This window comes from Nerophis lumbriciformis, linkage group LG19, assembly GCF_033978685.3.
Source record: "Nerophis lumbriciformis linkage group LG19, RoL_Nlum_v2.1, whole genome shotgun sequence".
NCBI classification, from domain to species: Eukaryota; Metazoa; Chordata; class Actinopteri; order Syngnathiformes; family Syngnathidae; genus Nerophis; species Nerophis lumbriciformis.
Window position 1 is genome coordinate 30160442 of NC_084566.2, and position 21356 is coordinate 30181797.

The window sequence follows — 21356 nt, forward strand, 5'->3', positions numbered from 1 at the left end:
TAACCCAGTGTTTTTCAACCACTGTGCCGCGGCACACTAGTGTGCCGTGAGACACAGTCTGGTGTGCCGTGGGAGATTATCTAATTTCACATATTTGGGTTAAAAATATTTTTTGCAAACCAGTACCGTATTTTTCGGACTATAAGTCGCAGTTTTTTTCATAGTTTGGCCGGGGGTGCGACTTATACTCAGGAGCGACTTATGTGTGAAATTATTAACACATTAGTGTAAAATATCAAATAATATTATTTAGCTCATTCACGTAAGAGACTAGACGTATAAGATTTCATGGGATTTAGCGATTAGGAGTGACGGATTGTTTGGTAAACGTATAGCATGTTCTATATGTTATAGTTATTTGAATGACTCTTACCATAATATGTTACGTTAACATACCAGGCACGTTCTCAGTTGGTTATTTATGCCTCATATAACGTACACTTATTCAGCCTGTTGTTCACTATTCTTTATTTATTTTAAATTGCCTTTCAAATGTCTATTCTTGGTGTTGGCTTTTATCAAATAAATTTCCCCAAAAATTGCGACTTATACTCCAGTGCGACTTATATATGTTTTTTTCCTTCTTTATTATGCATTTTCGGCCGGTGCGACTTATACTCCGGAGCGATTTATACTCCGAAAAATACGGTAATTATAGTCCGCAAATTATGTGTTGTTGTTGAGTGTCGGTGCTGCCTAGAGCTCGGCGGAGTAACCGTGTCATACTCTTTCATATGGTGGCAGCCGGTAGCTAATTGCTTTGTAGATGTCGGAAACAGCGGGAGGCAGCGTGCAGGTAAAAAGGTGTCTAATGCTTAAACCAAAAATAAACAAAAGATGAGTGCCCCTAAGAAAAGGCATTGAAGCTTAGGGAAAGCTATGCAGAACGAAAGTAAACAAAAACAGAATGCTGGACGACAGCAAAGACTTACTGCGTGTGGAGCAGATGGCGTCCACAAAGTACATCCGTGCATGACATGACAATCAACACCAAAATAGGAGCGCAAGAAAATAAATAAAACACCACACACAGGAAAACACCGAAAAACTCAAAATAAGTCACGGCGGGATGTGACAGGTCGTGACAGTAGACCTACTTTGAGACAAGTGCTATAGTGATGGTTGGTTATGGTTATGGTTTGAATTCATATCCGAAAATTGCGACAACAACTTTTTACTGTCAACTGAGTTTTGTTTTTTAACGATTTCTGCTGGTGGTGTGCCTCTGGATTTTTTCAACGCAAAAAATGTGCCTTGGCTCAAAAAAGGTTGAAAAACACTGCTCTAACCAAGCTTCGTTCAGTCGGACTTGTGTGTCTCATGCAAATTACAAACCCTGTTTCCATATGAGTTGGGAAATTGTGTTAGATGTAAATATAAACGGAATACAATGATTTGCAAATCCTTTTCAACCCATATTCAATTGAATGCACTACAAAGACAAAATAATTAACTTAGAATTTCATGGCTGCAACATGTGCCAAAGTAGTTGGGAAAGGGCATGTTCACCACTGTGTTACATGGCCTTTCCTTTTAACAACACTCAGTAAACGTTTGGGAACTGAGGAGACACATTTTTTAAGCTTCTCAGGTGGAATTATTTCCCATTCTTGCTTGATGTACAGCTTAAGTTGTTCAACAGTCCGGGGGTCTCCGTTGTGGTATTTTAGGCTTCATTATGCGCCACACATTTTCAATGGGAGACAGGTCTGGACTACAGGCAGGCCAGTCTAGTACCCGCACTCTTTTACTATGAAGCAACGTTGATGTAACACATTGTCTTGCTGAAATAAGCAGGGGCGTCCATGGTAACGTTGCTTGGATGGCAACATATGTTGCTCCAAAACCTGTATGTACCTTTCAGCATTAATGGCGCCTTCACAGATGTGTAAGTTACCCATGTCTTGGGCACTAATACACTCCCATACCATCACAGATGCTGGCTTTTCAACTTTGCGCCTATAACAATCTGGATGGTTCTTTTCCTCTTTGGTCCGGAGGACACGACGTCCACAGTTTCCAAAAACAAATTTGAAATGTGGACTCGTCAGACCACAGAACACTTTTCCACTTTGTATCAGTCCATCTTAGATGAGCTCAGGCCCAGCAAAGCTGAGGGCGTTTCTGGGTGTTGTTGATAAACGGTTTTCGCCTTACATAGGAGAGTTTTAATTTGCACTTACAGATGTAGCGACCAACTGTAGTTACTGACAGTGGGTTTCTGAAGTGTTCCTGAGCCCATGTGGTGATATCCTTTACACACTGATGTCGCTTGTTGATGCAGTACAGCCTGAGGGATCGAAGGTCACGGGCTTAGCTGCTTACGTGCAGTGATTTCTCCAGATTCTCTGAACCCTTTGATGATATTACGGACCGTGGATGGTGAAATCCCTAAATTCCTTGCAATAGCTGGTTCAGAAAGGTTTTTCTTAAACTGTTCAACAATTTGCTCACGCATTTGTTGACAAAGTGGTGACCCTCGCCCCATCCTTGTTTGTGAATGAGCATTTCATGGAATCTACTTTTATACCCGATCATGGCACCCACCTGTTCCCAATTTGCCTGTTCACCTGTGGGATGTTCCAAATAAGTGTTTGATGAGCATTCCTCAACTTTATCAGTATTTATTGCCACCTTTCCCAACTTCTTTGTCACGTGTTGCTGGCATCAAATTCCAAAGTTAATGATTATTTGCAACAAAAAAAAAGTTTATCAGTTTGAACATCAAATATGTTGTCTTTGTAGCATATTCAACTGAATATGGGTTGAAAATGATTTGCAAATCATTGTATTCAGTTTATATTTACATCTAACACAATTTCCCAACTCATATGGAAACGGGGTTTGTACAAGCGAGTTTCATCAATCTTACCGCATCCCAGACAGGGGCTTCGGGGTCACAGTGGCTTGTCCTTGGACCGGGGAGAAGACAAGGCCGGGGGAGGCATCATAAACAAAAGAAGGGTTGCAGAACGGGTCGAGTAGCAAGGTTAGCACAGAACCACACAGGCCACAGACTCCGGGCATCTTCCTAACCAATGGCAGATTGAACTGAGCCTAGTCTATAAAATTTGCTACACCTCCCTGATACGGAAGTACATGTCAAACTACTTCCATAACATAAATGACCGTTATTACCTCAACACCAGGGGGAGCTCCACAAACCACGTTAAACCCAGATTCCGATCTAACAAAGGTCTTAACTCATTCTCCTTCTATGCCACATCAATATGGAATTCACTCCCAACAGGTGTAAAAGAAAGTGCATCTCTATCCTCCTTCAAAACCGCACTTGTCATAACGGGGGGGGGGGTCGCAGCTTACTGCGAGGTTTGTTCTCCCAGGATGCAAACGGACTATTCCGGACAGGACTTGAAGGTAGGAACATATTTATTAATTAATTAATCCAACACATCACAAAAGACAGGAACTAAAACAAAAGGAAAGCGTGCCGTTCGCACGAGAGGATACAGAACAAAAAAAACTTAACACAGGAAACATAGACGCTAAGACTTAGCATGAACTATGGACATAGAACAAACAAGACTTCCTGTGGCATGAAACAACTAACATAACTATGGCATAGCACAACATGAAACTGTGGCATGAAACCAATAATGACGTCAGGACGACTGACTGGCAAAGGTGGGCTTAAATAATGTCTCTTGATTGGAAACAAGTGCGTGTCCGGAAACACCAGAGGCAGGTTGTCACACCCCGGCTCGGGTGAAGGTAATGTAACCTTTGCAAACCAGACTTTCAAATCAAGGATGGCAAGGCACGCAGTTGGTAACAGTTTACAAACATTTATTGAAATCCCAAAAAGTGTCAAAAGGTGAACAACGACAGAAAAAACAAAGCACCCACAATCTGTAATGGTAATAAATAGAGACACTATTAGTATCGTATATTATATATAGTACATTTATATTCTATATACATTTCGAAGTTGCATGCGTTAAATAGGCCTATATAATTAATCAAAATAAGCATATTAAAAACAATCAAATAATCAAAATGTAAATCATCCATTATATGACAATACATATATTCACAATCAAAGGTCAATAATCAAATATGTCAAAGTAAAGAATTAAATAATCAAAACAGATTTAGCAAAATCAATTATCATTCAACAAAACTCATTTAACCGGTTACAACACAACATAATCTCATCATCAAAATAATCACCTCAGTAGATGTTTGATGCATGGAGACCGAAACTCTTGCTCAGGACAGAGATCCTCCTCTGGCAGTGACCGACAGCAGACTGTCAGAAAAATGGCATTTTCCAACTTAAATAGCCCATAGCCCCGCCCACTAGCTGGGACCAATTTGACAGGGGGAATGAAGAAAACAGTCATTTTGTAAATTACACCATAAATAACCATCACATGTCTAAAAGTATTCACATAGTACTTTTGCATGTGTAGAGCAGTCATTTTTGTACATAGTATATTCAGGCTTAGACAACACAACTTTTAAATGTCCAGTGTCCTTCTGTAACACCCAGCATTTGAAGATCATGGTTCGACCCAAATTTGGCCTAATTAGTGAATGCAGGTGTGGTCACCTATATAAAGCCCTCAACCCCACCCTGACTCTTTTAGTCAACTGTTCAGAGCCATGGTGAGTGACAGGTAACAATTTGTTTGTTGAGCACATGCTTTTCACTGGCTAACAAAATTGAATGTTTGTGTCCATGTTGAGCTTCCTAACAAATGTGCACGGTTTGTGAGGAAGTCCAAAGGTCAAACAGTGACAGTGTGGGGTCAAACTGTCACACAGGTGAAAATCATAAGTCGCCATGGTAACTAAAACAAACAAGGGTGCACACAAAAACAGGAACTATGGAGTCTAAATCTAACAGCACATAACAAAAACATGATCCGGACCACGGATCATGACAGCACTAAAAGAACACCTCCAGTCAACTACAACCCTAGCCTAACCCCTTACCCCCACCACATCCCACCTCCCTGGATTGTAAATAATCAAATGTAAATAATCAAATGTGTATACTTGTTCTTATGCTTTCTGAGCTCACTATGTTCACTGCTCGCTGTACATATCCTACCAAGTCAGACCTACACTGTTACAATGTCCATTTCTCAGATGATAATTGTTGATGACTTAAGTGCTGATATCAACCAAACCTAACACCCCCGCACCAACCCCCTCCACATCCCACCCCCCGGATTGTAAATAATGTAAATAATTCAATGTATATACTCTGATGATGATTAACTTGTGTGATGACTGTATTATGCTGATAGTATATATTTGTACAATGAATTGAAAAACTTATTGGGGTGTTACCATTTAGTGGTCATTTGTACGGAATATGTACTGTACTGTGCAATCTACTAATAAAAGTTTCAATCAATCAATCAAACATCTACAAAACAGATGAAGTGGTTATTGTCATCTATGGACTGGACTCTCACACTATTAACTAGATCCACTTGACATCCATTGTACCGGTCGCCCATCTGCGGTCCCCTCCAAGGTTTCTCATTGTCATCCCATTGGGTTGAGTTTTTTCTTGCCCTGATTGTCCATTCTTGGGTAGAAGGTTATAGTTTGCTTTGTACATCATTTTAGCTGTTTGCAAATGCACCAAGTCGTTGAATTTCAATATTTTTGATTTAATAAAGGGTTTGCTGTTATGATCCGTTGCCCGGATCATGTTCTGTTCGGTTTTGGACTCCCTCAGTTTCTGTTTTCTGCACCCCTGGGTTTGTGTTTTTCAGTTACCATGGGTGCTTATTGGTTTCACCTGCCTCTGGTTAGTGTTCGGCACGCTCACCTGCTGCCAAGCACTAATCAGAGAGCTATTTAGTCCTGACTTTTCCAGTCAGTCAGTCTGACTTCCTAGTTTGCTACACGCAACAGTTAATGACGGCATTTTGATTCCTTTTGTATGCTAGCTTCCACGCTAGCCTCCTTAGCTATGCCTCCCGTGCTATGAGCCCGCTTTTGTTTTTCCCTGCCTGATTTATTGCTAAAATAAATAATTTCCTATCCTTACGCTGTGTCCGGAGTCCGTCTGCATCTTGGTAGAACGACCCCCGCATCACTATGCGACCAAGTCGTTACATTTGTATGTTTTTTTATATCTGACATTATGTATTATTCTAATTGATCTTTTTTGCAACACTGAATGAATGAAGTTTACATTTGTACTTATTTCCCCATATTTCTGTACAATAACTCCGATATGGTAACACTAGCGAGCAGTAGAGAATATGAAGTGCTCCAGAACATATTTTGCTGTATTCATTATTGACGTGTTTCTTGCTACTTTGTTGTATATTTTTTATATGAAATTTCCAGTTCATTTTATCATCAATCATCACACCCAAAAACGTGATTCCTTTTACCCTTTCAATATGTATTCTGTCTATTTGTATTTGTGTCTGACTTTCTCTTCTACTGTTACCGAATAGAAAGAAAAGAAAGTCTGTTTTTGTCAAACCATCTTTAATTTATTAATTTCTTCTGTTAAGGTTTGTGTTAGCGTCTGTGTGTTCTCTCCTGAACAAAACACAGTTGTATCATCTGCAAATAGTACTAACTTTAAGTCCTTTGTAACTTTACAAATGTCGTTTATATAAAGATTGAACAATTTTGGTCCTAGTGTTGATCCCTGAGGTACACCAGCAATGTATTTTCAGCTCTGTAGACGTGTGTTCGACTACCTTCACGTATTGCTTCCTGTTGGTTAAGAAGCTTCTTACCCAGTTCAAGACCAAGTCTGATTCCATACCTTTCTAATTTGTTTAGGTTTTATGATTGATTGTGTCAAATGCTTTTGTTAAGCCCATAAACACTTCAGCAGCACATTTGTTGCTATCTATTGCATCGGTGATCTTTTCCATTATTTCGATTAATGCCATTGATGTTGAAATGTTGGCTCTGTATCCGTATTGGTTGTCTGTGAGTGCTTCATGTTTCTTGTTCATGTAAAAGAGCACAGCCACAGAACCAAAAGGCAAATGACAAAGAGCGGGTGTTATGTACAGGGGGAGTAGACGTCACAGACACAAGGGGGCATAATATTTAGCTCTCTGGTTTATTATATATATATATATATATATATATATATATATATACTTATACATATAATAACAAACAACAATAATATTAATCAACAAGGGAATGGAGTGTGTATGTGTGTGACTATGTGTAGGAATTTTGGCAACTCTCTATTTTATGCTGCTGCTGTCACATATACTGTATATACTGTAATATTGTACATGTGTTGTATATATTGTATATTGTATGTATTGTATATATGTTATAGACATAATATAATATATCTGTATATATATTATTCTGTACACATATGTATATATTTGTATATACCGTATGTTAGATTTTTTATCGCTATATTAGTCTATTTATACCTGCATTGTCCTTTCCATCCTTACACTTTCCATCATTGTAACTGAGCTACTGTGTTGAACAATTTCCCTTGTGGATCATTAAAGTTTGTCTAAGTCTAAGTCCAAAAGGGGACAGGGCAGGCTCATAGATCCGTCAAACAAGCAGGAAGTTGGGGGCTGAGCGGGGCGTTGAAGGTCCGTGTCCAAGCGGGAGGTCGAGTATCCAAAAGGGGTAGCCAGAAAATCAGAGAGGAACAACAGGGAATCACAGGGGGAAGACGAGGCGCACAGCTCGTCACGTAGAACGAAAGCAGACTGCAGGAAGGACTTGTCAAACCTCCCGATTTTCCCGGGAGACTCCCAAATTTCAGTGCACCTCCCGAAAATCTCCCGGGGCAACCATTCTCCCGAATTTCTCCCGATTTTCACCCGGACAACAATATTGGGAGGGTGCCTTAAAGGCACTGCCTTTTGCGTCCTCTACAACCTGTCGTCACGTCCGCTTTTCCTCCATACAAACAGCGTGCCGGCCCATTCACATAATATATGCGGCTTTTACACACACATAAGTGAATGCAATGCATACTTGACCAACAGCCATACAGGTCACACTGAGGGTGGCCGTATAAACAACTTTAACACTGTTACAAATATGCGCCACACTGTGAACCCACACCAAACAAGAATGACAAACACATTTCGGAAGAACATCCGCACCGTAACACAACATAAACACAACAGAACAAATACCCAGAACCCATTGCAGCACTAACTCTTCCGAGATGCTACAATATACACCCCCGCTACCACCAAACCCACCCCCATCTCCCAAATTCGGAGGTCTCAAGGTTGGCAAGTATGACGACAAGGAAGACACAAGACCAATCAAACACGATGGTGGGGAACACGTAGAGCATGGGTGTCAAACTCTGGCCCGCGGGCCAAATTTGGCTCGCCGTGTAATTTCACTTGGCCCTTGAGGCGATATCAAATTAACACTAGAGCTGGCCCGCCGCAGTAATTGCCGGTGCCGCGGTAACACCGCATTCACCGTTAATTCTCTTCAAGGAATGTGTGTGTGTGTGTGTGTGGGGGGGTTGGTGGTAGCGTGGGTGTATTTTGTAGCATCCCGGAAGAGTTAATGCTGCAAAGGGTTCTGGGTATTTGTTCTGTTGTGTTTATGTTGTGTTACGGTGCGGATATTCTCCCGAAATGTGTTTGTCATTCTTGTTTGGTGTGGATTCACAGTGTGGCGTATATTTCTAACAATGTTAAAGTTGTTTATTCGGGCACCCTCAGTGTAACCTGTATCGCGGTTGATCAAGTATGCGTTGCATTAACTTGTGTGTGCAGACAGAAGGCGCACATATCCCTGTGACTGGGCCGGCACGTTGTTAGAATGGATGAAAAGCGGACGTTAATGGCAGGTTCTTTAAGGCAAGCCCCCAAGACTGTGGTCCGGGTGGACTACGGGATATAATGACTGATGAACATCTTTGTTCGATAATGAAGGTTGCCTCAGCTCAAAGCCTGAGCCCCGAAATTAATGAACTAGCATCCAAGAAAAGATGTCAGGTATCTGGCTTGGGAACATCAGATTAGATCAATGTGTTGCAAACTGAGCAATTTAAAGTCCTGAATGGTTGGTTTATTCAATATTTTATTTTCACATTTATTAGCCTGTGGAAAAAGTTAATGTTGATATTTATCTCAGAAGGCTGCAAATAGAAAAGAGGCATTCAATTTTTATTTAAATTGTATTTGATATGCCATTGATATTTTTTAATTATTATTATTTGAAACTGGATTTTGCATGTCACTATAAAGTTATATAAGCCTTGCTTGTTCAATATTCAATACAAAACTTGTTTGGGTCCCTATTAAAAGGTTAATTTGTTCAACCTTTGCCCGCGGCTTTGTTCAGTTTTAAATTTTGGCCCACTCTGTATTTGAGTTTGACATCCCTGACGTAGAGAGAGCAAGGTTGCATAGAGCTAGATCGCTTACGGTACAGGAACAGATGATTACGTTCTGGCCCGGGACAGCAGGTTGAGCAGGCGTATAAATGCAGGTCTGATCATCAGCTCCAGGTGTGCTGATTGCTGATAGATTGCTGCCGCCAGAGTGACGCATTCAGGAAATGAGCGGGCTATTTGATGAATGCGCCTGGGCCGTGGCAGCGGGGCCAAAAACCAGGAGGGGAACATATTTAACACTTTAAGGCCAAACAAGCTTTAGTGATTATGGCCCAAATCTGATGGATTGCTAATGCTAATCAATATCCATGAGGTGTCACCTCTACCTAAGCATGCTGGGAATCTAGCCCGACTTCCAGGAGGCCCAAGTGGAGACGTCTACCTCTAGCTAGCGCCAACTCCCCTCCCTCCGCCCCTTCTCCAATCCCCGCCACCGAGTTTCTATCATGGAAGCTAATTTCTGACTGTAATCTGATTATGCCGCTGAGCCGCTTTGGCGCCCTGCTGTGCTGTCAACTTCACACACACAACTTGTGTGACATTGTGCGGTGAGCGTTGCCGTGCAGAAGGGCGTAGGTGCTGGAAGTGGTGCCGGTCGGTGTTCGAGGAGGGTGGAGGGTAACCAGTCGGCGAGTCGCGGCGGTCGCCGAGGCGTCCGTTTGCCTCCAAACATGTTCCGAAACGCTTGGATCTCTGGTTACCATGTCAACCAGGTGCAGCACTGCTGCCCAGGTAAGGGTTAGTCGGCATCTTTGTAGATAGTGACCGCTTGAGCAAAAATAACTGAAAATGTGTGTGTGTAGATCTGCGAGAGAAGTGCATACTGGGGTCAAACGGATTTCATGTGACTTTTATTGTCAAAATTAGTTACTAGTGAATTTGCTAGTTAAATAAATAGATAATTAATTTGGTAAGACATGGGGAAGAATAAGCATGCTCTCTAATGGAACTATGTGACTTTTATTGTCCAAATGAGTTACTAGTGAATTTGCTAGTTAAATAAGTAGATAATTAATTTGGTAAGACATGGAGAAGAATAAGCATGCTCTCTAATGGGCAGAAGTGGGTAGTACACTGCAAAAAGTCAGTGTTCAAAAACTAGAAAAAAAATACAAAAATGTGGGGTACTTTATTTGAACTAAGCAAAATCATCTGCCAATAGAACAAAAAAAAAAAAAAAGTAAAACACTCTAACATAAAATCTGCTTAGTGAGAAGAATTATCTTATCAGACAGAAAATAAGCAAATATCACCCTTATTTGAGATATTTAATCTTACTTAGATTTCAGTTTTTGCAGTGTAGTACACTGCAAAAAGTCAGTGTTCAAAAACAAGAATTTTTTTTTACAAAAATTAGGGGTATTTTATTTGAACTAAGCAAAATTATCTGCCAATAGAACAAGAAAATTCGGCTTGTCAAGACTTTCCAAAACAAGTAAAATTAGCTAACCTCAATGAACCCAAAAATACTTTAAAATAAGTATATTCTCACTGATAACAAGTGCACTTTTCTTGGTAGGAAAAAAAGAGACCTTTTTGCTCATTATGTTGAAAAATATTCTTAAATTAAGTAAATGCTAGTGCCATTATCTTGACTAGAGGTGTCCGATAAATGCGTTAAAATGTAGTATCGGAAATTATCAGTATCGGTTTTTTTATTATCGGTATCGTTTTTTTTGTTTGTTTTTTTATTAAATCAACATAAAAAACACAAGATACACTTACAATTAGTGCAGCAACCCCAAAAAACCTCCCTCCCCCATTCACACTTGTTTATTTCTGTTATTAATATTCTGGTTCCTACATTATATATCAATATATATCAATACAGTCTGCAAGGGATACAGTCCGTAAGCACACATGATTGTGCGTGCTGCTGGTCCACTAATAGTACTAACCTTTAACAGTTAATTGTACTCATTTTCATTAATTACTAGTTTCTATGTAACTGTTTTTGTATTGTTTTACTTTCTTTTTTATTCGGAAATGTTTTTAATTTATTTATCTTATTTTATTTTATTAATTTTTTTAAAAAGTACCTTATCTTCACCATACCTGGTTGTCCAAATTAAGCATAATAATGTGTTAATTCCAGGACTGCATACATCAGTTGATATCGGTATCAGGTTATATCGGTAATTAAAGAGTTGGACAATATCGGAACATCGGATATCGGCAAAAAGCCATTATCGGACATCCCGAATCTTGACATAATGATATGCGCTCGGCATCATGATTTTTTTTTTCATGCTTGAAGTAAGAAATTATTACTTTATAAAAAGTAGTTTTATACTTGTGAGTGTTGATGACACAGCTTTGCAACAGTTGATATTCTAGTTTCAAGCATGTTTTACTCAATATAAGTCATCAAATCTCAGCAACAAGCTGTAATATCTTACTGAGATCATTTAGGACCAAAATCCTTAAAACAAGTAAAACACTCTAACATAAAATCTGCTTAGTGAGAAGAATTATCTTATCAGACAGAAAATAAGCAAATATCACCCTTATTTGAGATATTTAATCTTACTTAGATTTCAGTTTTTGCAGTGTAGCGCGCTACATTTACTTTAGTAACTTTTTGGATTGATTGTACTTGTCACAGTAGTTTTATTGCAACGTACTTTGTACTTTTTGTGAATAAGAAACACTACATTAAGTTTGATTCTGATCGCTACATTCATTGATATCATGCAGCTCCCTAAGATAGTGTTTTATCACCTGGTTCTTCCGTACTCAGCCACATATGTTTCTACCTGACTTTTATTATGTGTGCATGTGTGTGGGAGAGGGGAAAGGGAGTTTGGCGTGGATGGGGGCAGGAGGGGGGCAGGGTGCCTGTTTTTACCTGTAAATATGTAATGAGGAAGGCACTGTTTCTTTTGTTTATTTTTAATGTTTTTAAATGTAACGCACTATGTGCTATATTTTATATGTATGAAAAGTACAGATGTCCGATAATGGCTTTTTTGACTATATCCGATCTTGTCCAACTCTTAATTACCGATTCCGATATCAACCGATACCGATATATACAGTCGTGGAATTAACACATTATTATGCCTAATTTTGTTGTGATGCCCCGCTGGATGCATTAAACAATGTAACAAGGTTTTCCTAAATAAATCAACTCAAGTTATGGAAAAAAAAAATGCCAACATGGCACTGCCATATTTATTATTGAAGTCACAAAGTGCATTATTTTTTTTAACATGCCTCAAAACAGCAGCTTGGAATTTGGGAGGTTGAGGTGAGCGGGGTTGAGGTGGGGGGGGGGGGTGTATATTGTAGCGTTCCGGAAGAGTTAGTGCTGCAAGGGGTTCTGGGTATTTGTTCTGTTGGGTTTATGTTCTGTTACGGTGCGGATGTTCTCCCGAAATGTGTTTGTCATTCTTGTTTGGTGTGGGTTCACAGTGTGGCGCATATTTGTAACAGTGTTAAAGTTGTTTATACGGCCACCCTCAGTGTGACCTGTATGACTGTCGACCAATTTTGCATTGCATTTACTCCTGTGTGTGAAAAGCCGTAGATATTATGTGATTGGGCCGGCACGCAAAGGCAGTGCCTTTAAGGTTTATTGGCGCTCTGTACTTCTCCCTACGTCCGTGTACCACTCCGTACAGCGGCGTTTTTAAAAAGTCCGATATTACATTTTAAAGCATTTATCGGCCGATAATATCGGCAGTCCGATGTTATCGGACATCCCTAATGAAAAGTGATATACAAATAAAGTTGGATTTCATTTGATATAATCATTTGATCACTTCTTGCAAAGACGCGGGCTGGTTGGACAGACTCCGTCCAGCGGGCAGGGTCACATGACCGTTGCTAATTCAGCGTGACGTTTGACTTAATAATTTCTACAACTCTTATTTTTTTTGTGATAGAGTGATTGGAGCACATATCGTATTTTTCGGACTATAAGTCGCAGTTTTTTTCATAGTTTGGCCGGGCTCCAGTGCAACTTATAGATGTTTTTTTCCTTCTTTATTATGCATTTTCGGCAGGTGCGACTTATACTCCGGTGCGACTTATACTCCGATAAATACGGTACATGTTGGTCACAAAAAAACATTCATGAAGTTTGGTTCTTTTATGAATTTATTATGGGTCTACTGAAAATGTGAGCAAATCTGCTGGGTGAAAAGTATACATACACTCCATTCGACCAATCGAACAGAGCCTGGCCGTCACATCACTATGTTTTCGGCTAACACTCGCCCTGTTATAACGTCTTAAGTAACTGTAAAATGTGTATTTTTTTGTAGTACATGTTGTAGTAGGTTCTGTCTCTCCCTCTCCCTCTCTCTCTCTCACACACATTTGTTTTGAATATAATTTGAATTCAAAATAAATGGCAATTATTTGCAGGGGCGCCGCTAGGGATTTTGGGCCCAATGAAAATAATTTTTACAGGGCCCCCAACACAGTGTCATTATTTTTTCTGTATTATAATTTCATCATCATTATCAAATCAAATCAAATCAACTTTATTTATAAAGCACATTTAAAATTTACCACAGGGGTAGCCAAAGTGCTGTACAATGAACAGGTTAAAAGATAAAACGAGTACCGAGCAAACACAACACAACACAAACAGAACACGATAAAAAATAATAATAATTAAAATAGAATAAATAAAAACATAAAAACATAAAAACAGGTTCACAGCAGGTGTATTATGGGGCGCCATTGCAGGATGGATATCACTCAGTGTTAAAAGCCATGGAATAAAAGTATGTTTTTAAGAGAGATTTAAAAACAGGAAGAGAGGAGGCTTGTCTAATACTCAGGGGTAGGTCGTTCCAGAGCTTGGGAGCAGCAACGGCGAAAGCTCTGTCACCTCTAAGCTTCAGCCTTGTGTCAGGGACCGTCAACAGCAGCTGATCGGCTGATCTTAAGGATCGGGTGGGGCAGTAAGGCTGAAGGAGGTCGGAGAGATAGGTTGGCGCGAGGTTGTTTAGACATTTAAAAACAAATAAAAGGAGTTTAAAATGTATTCGGTAACGCACAGGGAGCCAGTGAAGGGACGCTAAAATAGGGGTGATGTGCTCACGTCTGCGGGTCTGTGTTAGCAGACAAGCAGCAGAGTTCTGCACGAGCTGCAGGCGGGCGAGGGAGGCCTGGCTAATGCCTACAAACAGGGCATTACAGTAATCAAGACGAGTCGAGATAAAGGCGTGGATTAATTTCTCAAGATCATGACTTGATAGAAGCGGTTTCACTTTCGCTATTTGGCGTAATTGATAAAAGCTTTTTTGAACGACGCTGCTGATTTGTTTTTCGAATTTAAAATCTGAGTCAAACTTTACCCCCAGGTTTGTGACACAGTCGCTGAGATACGGGGTCAGAGTGCCGAGGTCAACGTTGGGGGAGGGAGAGCGACTTGGACCGAACAACATAACTTCTGTTTTACCTTCATTTAGGCTCAGGAAGTTAGCTGAAAGCCAGACTTTGATGTCGTGCAGGCAGTCAATAAGATGTTGAACCGTGTTATTTTGTGCCATGGGAAAATAAATTTGGCAATCATCGGCGTAAAAATGAAATGCAATACTGTACTTCCTAAAAATAGAACCAAGGGGGAGAAGGTAAAGCGCAAATAAAATTGGGGCAAGGATTGAGCCCTGGGGGACCCCATGTGGTAAAGGAGCTGTGGACGACATAAAACTGTCTACTTTTACACAAAAACTCCTGTCGGTTAGGTACGACCGGAACCAGTTGAGGGCGGCGCCCTTAATGCCCACACAGTTCTCAAGACGAGTGAGTAAGGTGGCGTGGTCGACGGTGTCGAACGCAGCAGACAGATCTAAAAGCACCAGGACAACATATTTACCAGAATCAGTGGACAGGAGGATATCGTTAAAAACTTTTAGAAGCGCTGACTCTGTGCTGTGGAGGGCTTTAAAACCGGACTGGAACAGCTCAGTGATACCATTATCCTCTAAGAAGGGCAACAACTGACTGTATACAACCTTCTCTAATATTTTGGAAATGTATGGAAGATTAGAGATAGGTCTGAAGTTAGAGAGGAGAGAGGGGTCGAGGCTGGGTTTTTTAAGTAGAGGTCGTACCACTGCATGTTTAAACTCTACTGGAACTATTCCAGAAGAGAGGCTACTATTGATAATGTTAAGGACACTTGATCCAATAGTAGCAAGTACCTCCTTAAACAGGCGAGGTGGGAGGGCATCTGCAGGAGAACCAGAGGGCTTCATATGACTAACTGTGTCACTTAAAAAAGAAAAGGACACCGGCTCAAACTGATGGAAAACAGAAGAGAAATGCAGAGGAACAGAAGGGTCATATGAAGGCTGAGATAGACTGGCTCTAGTTGACACAATTTTGTCAGTGAAAAAATGGAGACAATTTTCACAGAATTCAAAAGAAGCATCAAAACCAATTAGGGGCTTCTCTGGACCCCCCTCCATCATGGGCCCCTAGGATCCGTCTCCTTTACCCCCCCCTTTTCGGCGCCCCTGATTATTTGTATAAGAAAGTGTTTGTTGTTTTGACCATCCCGTTTCCCAACACTAGTTTCTATCGCCAAGAGTCTATTTTTCACCTGAGAACTTTATTCTTAGAAAAATCCCAGTCGTGGCTAAGCTTGTCTCCCTTCCCGCTGCCAGCCTGCAGCGTCTTTTTTTCATTGGCAACCTGCAAGACGTTTCCGAGGAAAGCTGAACTGAGGTGACGTGTGCGGGGCTTTCCGGGCACATTCTCATGATTGCTCCAACATGATCGCTTCTGCCCGCTAGAGGACATCATGTGACTTTTTTTTATTTCACATTCTTTATTTATTTTTTGACTATGCTTGTGTTGATTCTTTCTAACAGCAGGGCAACAGATTTAAAAACAGATATGTTGTGTTGGCGTCTGCAACGGTAACACAATCTGTCTGCAATAAAAAGGGGAAACAACTTCACAACAGGCGGCCGTGCTCGTTGTACACATGACATGCACTTTGTCATGTGACCTTAACACCTACCTTCTCTTGTACAAACCAATCACTGACTCCTTAACATTTTTAGCTACTTTTACCTATTCATCAGCCCTCAAGATACAGTCAGTGCAAACAGTCGCTATTTTACAACGGGCAAAAATAGCTACCATGGCAACCCTCATTCAATCCTTCATCTTGACAGGTTGCGGCTCGGCCGTAGTATAAAGTTGCAGAGTGACCTACAAGGAATGTCGGATTGCACGCATTTGATTGACGGAGTCTACACATCTTTTTGCTTATGCATTTAAAAAAATAAAAGAGGATCGGACAATTAACTTCAATTCTGGACTACATAGTGTAGTTCAGTGATTTTCAACCAGTGTGCCGCGGCACACTAGTGTGCCGTGAGAGATTGTCAGGTGTGCCGTGGGAAATTATGTAATATCTCCTAATTCAGTGTTTTTCAACCACTGTGCCGCGGCACACTAGTGTGCCGTGAGATACAGTCTGGTGTGCCGTGGGAGATCATCTAGTTTCACTTATTTGGGTTAAAAATATTTTTTGCAAACCAGTAATTATAGTCTGCACATATGTGTTGTTGTTGAGTGTCGGTGCTGTCTAGAGCTCGGCAGAGTAAACGTCTGATACTCTTCCATATCAGTAGGTGGCAGCCAGTAGCTAATTGCGCTGTAGATGTCGGGAACAGCGGGAGGCAGTGTGCAGGTAAAAAGGTGTATAATGCTTAAACCAAAAATAAACAAAAGGTGAGTGCCCCTAAGAAAAGGCATTGAAGCTTAGGGAAGGCTATGCAGAAGAAAACTAAAACTGAACTGGCTACAAAGTAAACAAAAACAGAATGCTGGACGACAGCAAAGACTTACTGTGGAGCAAAGACGGTGTCCACAAAGTACATCCGAACATGACATGACAATCAACAATGTCCCCACAAAGAAGGATAAAAACAACTGAAATATTCTTGATTGCTTAAACAAAGCAGGTGTGGGGAATAGCGGTCAAGGAAGACATGAAACTGCTACAGGAAAATACCAAAAAAAGAGAAAAAGCCACCAAATTAGGAGCGCAAGACAAGAACTAAAACACTACACACAGGAAAACAGCAAAAAACTCAAAATAAGTCAGGGCTTGATGTGACAGGTGGTGACAGTACACCTACTTTGAGACAAGAGCAACATTGATGCACGCTTGGTTATGGTTTAAAGCAGTGACGTGCGGTGAGGTTGATGGCTAGTGAGGCACTGACTTCATCAGTCAGATTTACAAACATATGAACCCTAAAGAGTATCTTATTCACCATTTGATTGGCAGCAGTTAACGGGTTATGTTTAAAAGCTCATGCCAGCATTCTTCCCTGCTTGGCACTCAGCATCAAGGGTTGGAATTGGGGGTTAAATCACCAAAAATGATTCCCGGTCGCGGCGCCGCTGCTGCCCACTGCTCCCCTCACCTCCCAGGGGGTGAACATGGGGATGGGTCAAATGCAGAGGACATATTTCACCACACCTAGTGTGTGTGTGACAATCATTGGTACTTTAACTTAACTTTAACTTTACACATACAAAGTGTAGCACACAAAAAAGCACTTTTAATAAAAAAAACTTTATTATGGTCTTACCTTTACTTATAAGTTCAGGAACAGTGGTGTTCGTGTTGGAGGAGTTGTGAATGAATGAAATATGAAATCCGTGCTGCAGTCTGCTGGTGTACCTAATGTTGTGTCCCTGCAGTCGTTCACGGCTCCTCCGGCGCGAGCAATGTTGTTTTTGCACTTTTTGGCTTCTTGTTAAGTGACTTTTTTTGGGTGGATTCGGTCTTGCACGTGGAGGGTTTGGGTGTGGGCTTTGGTTGGTGTGGCGTTCCCGTCGGTGGGTGCAGTCTGCGGCGAACGTGTCTTAAGCACCAGGAGGCGTGGTTACGCGTGCCTCAGTCAGTGCGTCTTCGCAGCAGTTTTATGATCGCTCAGCACAAGAAATACTTTACACACATACAGTTGTTGACAAAATACACTGTACATTATATACCTCAGCTAACTAAACTATGGAAATGTATAATATAGTTCATATAGCAATACAGTCTCACTGCACAGCAGACCAGCAGTTAGCCGAGTCCGTCCATGTTGAGGCACTGAGTGGCGCGCCTCGACTGGCTGCTGTTCACCGCACCGTCTCTTCTCAGTATTTGAACGGCAAATGTGAAAATTCAGTGATTTTGAATAAAAATAATCTAAAACTGGTGAAGTTAAATGGAAAATAACTTTATAGTATAATCACTGGATACATATAACAATTTAATTTTTTTTTTTCCTTTTTACATTTTTTTCTTTCCATGATGGCAGGTGAGGCCCCGCCTCACCTGCCTCTAGTGACCGCACGTCACTGGCAGCAGTTAACGAGTTATGTTTAAAAGCTCATACCAGCATTCTTCCCTGCTTGGCACTCAGCATCAAGGGTTGGAATTGGGGGTTAAATCACCAACAATTATTCCCGGGCGCTGCGCCGCTGCTGCCCACTGCTCCCCTTACATCCCAGGGGGTGAACAAGGGGATGGGTCAAATGCAGAGGACAAATTTCACCACACCTAGTGTGTGTGTGACAATCATTGGTACTTTAACTTAACTTTAACTTTACACATACAAACTGTAGCACACAAAAAAGCACATTTAATAAAAAAAAACGTTATTATGGTCTTACTTTTACTTATAAGTGCGGGAACAGTGGTGTTCGTGTTGGAGGAGTTGTGAATGAATGAAATATGAAATCCGTGCTGCAGTCTGCAGGTGTACCTAATGTTGTGTCCCTGCAGTCGTTCACGGCTCCTCCGGCGCGAGCAATGTTGTTTTTGCACTTTTTGGCTTCTTGTTAAGTGACTTTTTTTGGGTGGATTCGGTTTTGCACGTGGAGGGTTTGGGTGTGGGCTTTGGTTGGTGTGGCGCTCCCGTCGGTGGGTGCAGTCTGCGGCGAACGTGTCTTAAGCACCAGGAGGCGTGGTTACGCGTGCCTCAGCCAGTGCGTCTTCGCAGCAGTTTTATGATCGCTCAGCACAAGAAATACTTTACACACATACAGTTGTTGACAAAATACACTGTACTTTATATACCTCAGCTAACTAAACTATGGAAATGTATAATATAGTTCATATAGCAATACAGTCTCACTGCACAGCAGACCAGCAGTTAGCCGAGTCCGTCCATGTTGAGGCACTGAGTGACGCGCCTCGACTGGCTGCTGTTCACCGCACCGTCTCTTCTCAGTATTTGAACGGCAAATGTGAAAATTCAGTGATTTTGAATAAAAATAATCTAAAACTGGTGAAGTTAAATGGAAAATAACTTTATAGTATAATCACTGGATACATATAACAATTTAATAATTTTTTTTTCTTTTTAAATTTTTTTCTTTCCATGATGGCAGGTGAGGCCCCGCCTCACCTGCCTCTAGTGACCGCACGTCACTGGCAGCAGTTAACGGGTTATGTTTAAAAGCTCATACCAGCATTCTTCCCTGCTTGGCACTCAGCATCAAGGGTTGGAATTGGGGGTTAAATCACCAACAATTATTCCCGGGCGCGGCGCCGCTGCTGCCCACTGCTCCCCTCACATCCCAGGGGGTGAACAAGGGGATGGGTCAAATGCAAAGGACAAATTTCACCACACCTAGTGTGTGTGTGACAATCATTGGTACTTTAACTTAACTTTAACTTTACACATACAAACTGTAGCACACAAAAAAGCACATTTAATAAAAAAAAACGTTATTATGGTCTTACCTTTACTTATAAATGCGCTGCTGTTGTGCTGGATTAATGAACCCCCTGATGGGAGTGTTATATCAACTAAAGCCCTCACTTCAACTTTCCACGTGCAAGATTGAATCTATTTAAAAAAGTGTAACCGAGGGTTTATAAATGTCGCCTATACTGTATGAAACTACAAAATAACAAACACGGAGGCTCCAGTTTACACGAGGACCACTTTATTTACTTCTTTCAAAAACCTCTGCAACGTGACATCACTTCCGCTCTAAGCGCGTTCAAAATAAGAGCTCAAGGCATATACTGTATAACAGCGCATAACAGGAACTTAACATCACAAAGAGGAAAGCCCATAAAAATAGGTTACAAAAGTTATTTAATAAGAAGCCAAAAAGTGCAAAAACAATAATGTTCGTGTTGGAGGAGTTGTGAATTAGGTACACCTGCAGTCTGCAGGTGTACCTAATGTTGTGGCCCTGCAGTCATTCACAACTCCTCCAACACGAACATTATTGTTTTTGCACTTTTTGGCTTCTTATGAAATAATTTTTTTAAATAGATTCAATCTTGCACGTGGAAAGTTTAAGTGTGGGCTTTAGTTGATATAACAATTCTACGGCGGGGGTGCAGGAGGCGAGCCTCAGCCAGTGCGTCTTTTGCAGCCGTTTTATGATCGCTCAGCACAAGAAATACTTTACACACATACAGTTGTTGACAAAATACACTGTACATTATATACCTCAGCTAACTAAACTATGGAAATGTATAATATAGTTCATATAGCAGTACAGTCTCACTGCACAGCAGGCCAGCAGTTAGCCGAGTCATTGCACAATCCATGTTGCGGCACTGAGTGACGTGCCTCAACTGGCTGCTGTTCACCGCCGTCTCTTCTCAGTATTTGAACGGCAAATGTGAAAATTCAGCGATTTTGAATAAAAATAATCTAAAACTGGTGAAGTTAAATGGAAAATAACTTTATAGTATAATCACTGGATATATATAACAATTTAATTAATTTTTTTTGTTTTTACATTTTTTTTCTTTCCATGATGGCAGGTGAGGCCCCGCCTCTCTAGTGACCGCACGTCACTGGTCGGGTGTCTGTGCTATAATAAAGTGCGGCAGATAATGTAATACTCTTCTATTTCAGTAGGTGTCAGCAGAGGGCGATAAATACCTGTAAAGACAATCGAGTTAGCGCCGCGCGACACGTGACAGTGACAGTTTGGGATCGCAGCAAGAGGAGGCGAGCAAGTGACAGTGATGGAGAAGTTTTTGAGA

General features: G+C 41.0%; 1 protein-coding gene across 1 annotated transcript in view; it reads left to right on the forward strand.

The window, feature by feature from the left end:
• The first annotated feature begins 9963 nt into the window (after positions 1 to 9963).
• svilb (supervillin b) overlaps positions 9964 to 21356 on the forward strand; it is an 86770-nt gene continuing 75377 nt past the window's right edge. Inside the window, exon 1 of the mRNA XM_061979001.1 lies at positions 9964 to 10096. Coding sequence (XP_061834985.1) covers positions 10036 to 10096 — 61 coding nt within the window. The 5' untranslated portion in view covers positions 9964 to 10035. The remainder of the gene's footprint in view (positions 10097 to 21356) is intronic.